This window comes from Monopterus albus, unplaced genomic scaffold, assembly GCF_001952655.1.
Source record: "Monopterus albus unplaced genomic scaffold, M_albus_1.0 scaffold435.1, whole genome shotgun sequence".
In the NCBI taxonomy this organism is placed as follows: Eukaryota; Metazoa; Chordata; class Actinopteri; order Synbranchiformes; family Synbranchidae; genus Monopterus; species Monopterus albus.
The window spans coordinates 112,175-120,289 of NW_018128315.1; the positions used below are offsets into that span (position 1 = coordinate 112,175).

The 8,115-nt window shown below is 39.5% G+C and overlaps 1 protein-coding gene across 1 annotated transcript in view; it reads right to left on the reverse strand.

Moving 5' to 3' along the window:
- retreg1 (reticulophagy regulator 1) overlaps positions 1-8,108 on the reverse strand; it is a gene marked incomplete at its 5' end in the record, with an annotated part of 21,875 nt that extends 13,767 nt beyond the window's left edge. The window contains 3 exons of the mRNA XM_020587029.1: positions 5,521-5,551; positions 6,550-6,662; positions 7,987-8,108. Coding sequence (XP_020442685.1) covers positions 5,521-5,551; positions 6,550-6,662; positions 7,987-8,108 — 266 coding nt within the window. The remainder of the gene's footprint in view (positions 1-5,520; positions 5,552-6,549; positions 6,663-7,986) is intronic.
- Positions 8,109-8,115: the final 7 nt, after the last annotated feature.

Genomic DNA, 8,115 nt, shown 5'->3' on the forward strand with positions numbered 1-8,115 from the left:
AGTAAATGTACTTAGTTATTTTCCAAAACTACTGTGTTGTTGGTGTGGACTGTAATATAAAAAGGTGTTTCTGTGAAAAATGACCTGGGAGAACTGGGAGATCCTTTGTCAGGAGCCTTACATATATAAGCTTTAGCTGTACTTTAGTATTTTGTCAGCATTGTACAGTAGCTGAATAAACCTTTGTGAAGTTAGGCCTACATTGCACTACCTGCAGTAATTTTTACAGTGCCTTGCGAAAGTATTCGGCCCCCTTGAACTTTGCGACCTTTTGCCACATTTCAGGCTTCAAACATAAAGATATAAAACTGTAATTTTTTGTGAAGAATCAACAACAAGTGGGACACAATCATGAAGTGGAATGAAATTTATTGGATATTTCAAACTTTTTTAACAAATAAAAAACTGAATAATTGGGCGTGCAAAATTATTCAGCCCCTTTACTTTCAGTGCAGCAAACTCTCTCCAGAAGTTCAGTGAGGATCTCTGAATGATCCAATGTTGACCTAAATGACTAATGATGATAAATAGAATCCACCTGTGTGTAATCAAGTCTCCGTATAAATGCACCTGCACTGTGATAGTCTCAGAGGTCTGTTTAAAGCGCAGAGAGCATCATGAAGAACAAGGAACACACCAGGCAGGTCCGAGATACTGTTGTGGAGAAGTTTAAAGCCGGATTTGGATACAAAAAGATTTCCCAAGCTTTAAACATCCCAAGGAGCACTGTGCAAGCGATAATATTGAAATGGAAGGAGTATCAGACCACTGCAAATCTACCAAGACCTGGCCGTCCCTCTAAACTTTCAGCTCATACAAGGAGAAGACTGATCAGAGATGCAGCCAAGAGGCCCATGATCACTCTGGATGAACTGCAGAGATCTACAGCTGAGGTGGGAGACTCTGTCCATAGGACAACAATCAGTCGTATACTGCACAAATCTGGCCTTTATGGAAGAGTGGCAAGAAGAAAGCCATTTCTTAAAGATATCCATAAAAAGTGTCGTTTAAAGTTTGCCACAAGCCACCTGGGAGACACACCAAACATGTGGAAGAAGGTGCTCTGGTCAGATGAAACCAAAATCGAACTTTTTGGCAACAATGCAAAACGTTATGTTTGGCGTAAAAGCAACACAGCTCATCACCCTGAACACACCATCCCCACTGTCAAACATGGTGGTGGCAGCATCATGTTTTGGGCCTGCTTTTCTTCAGCAGGGACAGGGAAGATGGTTAAAATTGATGGGAAGATGGATGGAGCCAAATACAGGACCATTCTGGAAGGAAACCTGATGGAGTCTGCAAAAGACCTGAGACTGGGATGGAGATTTGTCTTCCAACAAGACAATGATCCAAAACATAAAGCAAAATCTACAATGGAATGGTTCACAAATAAACATATCTAGGTGTTAGAATGGCCAAGTCAAAGTCCAGACCTGAATCCAATCGAGAATCTGTGGAAAGAACTGACAACTGCTGTTCACAAACGCTCTCCATCCAACCTCACTGAGCTCGAGCTGTTTTGCAAGGAGGCATGGGCAAAAATTTCAGTCTCTCGATGTGCAAAACTGATAGAGACATACCCCAAGTGACTTACAGCTGTAATCGCAGCAAAAGGTGGCGCTACAACGTATTAACTTAAGGGGGTTGAATAATTTTGCACGCCCAATTTTTCAGTTTTTTTATTTGTTAAAAAAGTTTGAAATATCCAATAAATTTCGTTCCACTTCATGATTGTGTCCCACTTGTTGTTGATTCTTCACAAAAAATTACAGTTTTATATCTTTATGTTTGAAGCCTGAAATGTGGCAAAAGGTCGCAAAGTTCAAGGGGGCCGAATACTTTCGCAAGGCACTGTAGATGTGTTTTATCTGGTCTTAGGTATCTTTATTATTATTATTATTATTTGTTTATGTTTTACTGAAAAGCACCTTGTAACGCAGGTTTAGAAAGGTGCTATATAAATAAACTTTGCTTGTTTGCAAAGTCAAAGCCTTAAAGGTTCAGTTTACCCAAATCACAAAGTTCTCTCTTCAGAGCTACTTCTTTGGTTAAAATAAGCATGGGTAGTTTGGACATTGGTTCTGGAAATACATGTTATTGCTTTTTTCAAACTGTTCAGTTCTTTAAGCACAAAATATAAATTTCCATTCACTTCTACTTTTTCAGATGGAAGGAATCTCAGTGCCAACAAACACATCAAACTGTCCACATGGCTAAACAGAGGAAGAACATGTTGTTATACGAGTTGGGTGAACTGACCCATTGCTCATTAATTATCTTCTCCAGAACACACACACGGCTCCAGTCATACCTCAGTCCTGGCCTGTGATCTTCGGGAGACATCTCAAGAGCTCCTACAGGAGATTCAACAACACTAAGGCAACCAAACACCGGATGTTCAAGATGATGCGACAGCTGGAACTTGTCGTTTGCAGCAGTAAGAAAGACGGGCACACAGTCAGGGTCGGGGCAAACTCAGCCTTTGTGTGCCACACAGTGCGAGAGCAGCATGTGTTTATCCTCAGTGAAGCCCTGGCTGAAGTATTTCTAGTGGTCTCATCTAAAAATAGCCCGGTCACACTACATTCCAACTTGTAGGCATCAGGAGGATGAAGGGATGTGGTTAAGGGAGGTAGAAAAAGCATGAGTGCGAACACGTGTGTCTCAGTGTTGTTTATATGTTGTTTCTTAAACACTAGTTGTTTATTTGTAGCAAAGGTTTGACATTTTGGTATCGGTCCAACTACGACTTAGAATGAAGACTGGAAACGGGGGAACAGCCAGACTGGCTTTTACCAAACTAAATCCACCAACCAGCACTTCTACAACTCACATTATCTCATTCCTTCACTCTGTACAAAATCCAGTGTTAAAACAACAATTCACCATTTTACAGAGGAGGTGACGTATCTGACTACTTAGCGTTAACTTCATATTTAGCCTAAGGACATCAGAGTGGTATCAACCTCCTGCTGGCCAGAAACTCAGTAAGAACAGTTTTAAATGAATGAACCAGGAAAAGGAAGGAATTACAATATTATATATGTATCAACATTAATGAAAATGTGACAAATTATTTTGATATGAAGTTGATCTCATATGTCACAGCACTAATCCTGATTTATCCTATTTGACTAATTATATCAATCTCCAACCAATCAATTTTATCAGGCCTTCACTTTAAAAAAGTGAAAAAGCCAGTGCAGCAATGCGTCCCCACAAACGAGGCTCACTGCACCTGAATAGAAAAAATAAAACTTTATTTTATAAAATATTTGAACCCTTTTGTTTCGTGTTAGGAGCAGGTCAAAACTGTTCCTGACAGGTGTCAGCTTCAGGTAAAAAAAAAAAAAAAAAAGACCTCAGTTACAAACAAAGAATACACGTGGGCGGGTGTTCACATGATGATGGTGTATCAGGTAGATGTGAATATACACATACTGTACCTTCTTGGTATTTGCTCAAGGTGTAGTTCAGAGGTGCTGCACAGATGGTTTGTAGCCAGTTTCACAGTAAACATAACATTCAGTACACAGGTACGTAAAGATGCTGGGGTACAAAAGGAAGATAAACTGATTTGAAACTGGGTTTTACCATAACTCAGCTACGTACGTCAGCCAGAAGCTGCCAGTTTATATATACAGTAAATCTTCTAACCTAAAAACTAACTAACACTTTATTTCAGTTGTCAGTGAATGTAGGACTTTATCAGAACCTGAGAAGCTGCACTTTCTGCTGGCATGTGTTTAATGCCCATTAAGAGTGAGTCATAATGCTTTGTGTTCATGTTCTGTGATGTTTTATTCCAGTGTTCTATTTGTCATCGCCTGTTTTATCCAGTTTAGTTTTATTTAAATAAATTTCACTGCTTTTCAAGTTTTGACTTTGGCTTTTATTTAGTATGAATCTATTTTATTGGTTTTTATTGTGTTATGTTTATTACATTTCATCTTTTTCAGACATTTGTTGTCTACATAGTCTCATTGTTTTCAAATTGGGTTTACTGTTCACATTTCTTGTGCCCTTTTAATTATTTATCAGTAAGACCGAAGATGTATTTGACTGACTGATTTGCCTCAGGGGAGAGAAATCCTTCAGATTCAAAGCCTGTAAAGACTCTGACAAAAATAGCCAAAAAGGTCCAGCACTAAATCGGATTTTATTTGCTGTACTGCCCAACATTATCATTAATCAAATTTATATTCATCAAAACCAATAAGCTGCTTTTGTAGCCACTTATTTACATTAGTTTGTTGGTGCTTGAAGGCTGTGTCTTATTTAAATACTTTTACAAAACTATTGGGTGTCTGTGAGGAGAGTTCATGTCAAAACTATTTAAATAAATACTTTCTTCGGGAGTCAAATTTGTAATAGAGCAAGCAAATGCAATAAAAAAACTGTGAGTGGTGTCTGAAAGTGATGTGTGATTTCATGATGGAAAAGCTTCTGATGCTATGATGCTTGTTTATATTTGACTTCATCGCATCACTGTGTGTTGAAACTGACGACTGATTTGTTGTGTTGTTTTCCACCAGTCGACCACAAGACCAGCTGGTGGGCTCGCTCTGAAGCACGCCCTGTATTTGTCAAGTGATCTGACTGGTTCAACAGCTTCATGTCAGACACACCTCTTGCCGCTGCCGGAACTGACCAACAGTGGAGAAACAGCTGAGTCACACACACACACACACACACATGCATACAGTGATCATGCATGCAGTGTGCTCAGGTTTCACAACTCATAAGACATTTTATATTTGTTGTGGGGACAGACGGCAGCACGGTCATCCTGCTGATCCAGTGCCACACATACACAAGACATTCCACAGTCACATGATGTTGGTCCATGTTTATTAGCACAACAAACTGATGTTTCCACTATTAAAGACCACGGTCATGCTCTATATGTGTGACAGTGATGTGCTAGAACCCCTCCACTTTCTGCAGGTGTCTTAAAAGTGATTGGTCTTAAAACCTGCCTGGTGTTCCCTTTTTCTCAGGAGCTGTGAGCCGGCCTGTGACAAATGCAGCCCGTTTGACTAAGTTTACGTTTGCTATTTTTGAGTTAATTTGACTCAACATTTCCAGTTATTTATTTTCAAACCACTACAGAACTTGAGGGCTTTTGACATGGACAGTGACGTGTGACCCATCAGCCCAGTGCAAGTCAAGGAGTCTGCACTTACATGGGATGCTGTACTGTTTATCCAACACATTCAGCTTGATAGACCACACATTTTATGATATGGTCTGTTAAGTGTGCAAGCAGACTTTACAGTGTATTTAGGAGAAATAACTCTTATTACTTACAGATCAAATTATCAGCTACGTTATCCCCGGCAGCAAAAACCAGTCGAGCTTCAGCAACATACCTTTAACAAATAGCAACATCCCTACTTTTAGAGCAGCTCTTCCTCTCAGAATGGTTTTTAAAAATAGACATCCATCTGTAATCGCTGCCCAATAGCAAACGCACACATGAACAATGATCCAGATCAGACATACTTCGGTTCCTACCTTGCAGTCAGCCTGCGCCACAAGCGAGCTCCTGCAGAAAAGAACAAATCTGTTACCCATCATCATGAGTAGCACACGTAATCAGAAACAGACATAATAACAAGTAAAATAAATAGCTTTGTGCACATCTTTGTCATTTGTCAACTGCAGTGGCTCCGTTCAACATCTCACCGTAGGTTTGTGCTTCAGTTTCACTGGGTCAAATTATAATAAGCCTTTCTTTAACCTTCTTTAACCCTCCCTATTTAGCATTTAACAAGGAGTATATACAGATTTTAAAATGGTTTAAAACAGACTTATGTAGCTGTAAGCAGATCTCAGTGTTTATTAATGTGTCTTAACAACTACAACTCCTCCTGTAGACACCCAGAAGTGCAGGCTGTTGAATAAACAGATCATAAATAATAATATATAAGATTCTGCTGTAATATAAACTGTCCTCATAAAAGATGCTCTAATTCAGGACAAATATGATAAATAAGTCTTTATCTCTGCCTACACAGCATTACACTGTGTGCTTATAAAAGGGGCCTTATTATTGGGCCAGGTAAGGGACCAGCACAACACACTATTGTCTGGAATATACACTGTAGATGGAGCTTTCTCTTCACTGATTCTAAGTGCCCAAATCTTGGAAACAAGCTCCAGACCTAAAGTATTTGGACAGGAGGGCGTAGTAGGTGAGAGTGTTACCAGGACTATCCTATCAGCTCAGAGGACCAAAGGCAGCAGAGAAAAGCGTCTCAGGCTGAGACCTTGCTGGCTTGGCAGCATCACAATCGGCCAATATATCTAAGTACAAGGGTCAGAGCCACAGTGCTCCTTCTAGAGAAAGGCCGAGTCAGACTTAAAAAAGAAAAAAGGAGTGATTATCATTTCTTTAAATAATAGAAAATTACAATAATAAATTGTGTCATAATTTGATTTTGCTTATAGAGACATTGCTGGTATTAAGAATGATTGTGCCTAAATGGGAGGTCAGTGGACGATGAGTAACCATCTCTGTAAGCAGAAAAGTCATGGTCTCACCGTCATCACAGGCTCTGGACCGAGCAATGTCTCTGGCTGTCGCCGTGATGAGCAGCAGAGCCAGCAGGATGGCCAGGAGGCCATAGGCTCGGACCGAGCTGAGGGCCACAAACCTGCACAAGTTTAACACACATCACACCCCATCCACTACAGTCAGTGTCATGTTGTGTCAGTGTGTGGTGTTAGGCAGACGTAAACACCACTGTGTTTGGACTTAAACAGGTGACAGCAGGTCATTTTCAGTGAATTTCAAATTGGCCAAAATTCACAGACTGGACAAACTGCCAAGTATTTGTTTTTCTATGTTTATCTCCACCAAGAAGGTTATGTTTTACCGTCATTTTGTTGGTTTGCTCACAGCATAACTCAAAAAGTCATGAAGGGATTTTGATGCATTTTTTTTGGAGAGGTAGGATATGGCCCACAGAACAACCCATTACCTTTTAGTTGTGATCGGGATCATCATCCTGATCCACAACGTTTTTTAATGGCAATATGAGGAAACTGATCTGCCTTGGTGGAGGTTTGCACTCTCTGAGGACTACTGTGGTGACAAGAGCTAAGTACATTTAAAGTACTGCATCTGAGTACAACACTGAAGTAGAAGTATTTTATGCATTTTATACTTCTGTGATTTGCCATTTTTCAGGCTTATGTTACAGTAAACTGAATATATATTGGATTTAGACAACTGTAATGTCATTACACCTCTGAGGGCACTGGTCACATACTCTTCATGTTAACAATACATTTTAACTGAATGCTTTTAACATTAAATAAAGAATTATATATTCCTACACTAATATAGCTAAAATATATTACATATACACAACGAAATATATACAACTAAATATACTGTTCCTGACAGCACAGAAATAAAATGTACCAAAAATAAAACTTAAGCACCAACTGAAAAATTAAATTAAAGTAATTAATTCAAACATTTGCAACATTGTAGACACTATTATTTTGTATCATATTTTGTGTTTATTAATGACCTCAGTATTTCTGAAATCCTGGCTATAGCCATAATGGATTATTATTGTGAATTTTTTTCTAATAGGGCTATTAGGAAAAATTCAAACCCTTCAATATCACAGGGATAATTTTGCTCTCTGACAACATGTATAGAAAAACACAATAAAATGTACAATATTTATTATTGAAAAGTAATAAGAACAATAAATTGTACAATAAAGACTTTATAATCTTTAAAATATCACATATTGTCGCATGCCATTTTACATCACATACATGTCATAGGGATACTGAAGAAGTAGCCCAAGGATTTGGGAAATATTGTCACCAGTTTGGAGTCATATATAAGAGGCTGCTGGCTCGTGTTTTGGGGTCACCCGGTCACAAAGACTTTTTTCCTCTGGAGCTTAGTGCTACCAGATAGGCGTCTGTCCGATATCCCTGCGTCATGATACCTACCAGAACACCGTGTTGGCTGCAGCAAACAGGGCTGAGGTCCTGCACGGTCTCTGCTTCCAGTTCACCAGGGCGGTGAGACGACACCCTGCGCGGCGGGGAGGCGACTCATCCCCGCGGTGTGCACGGAGC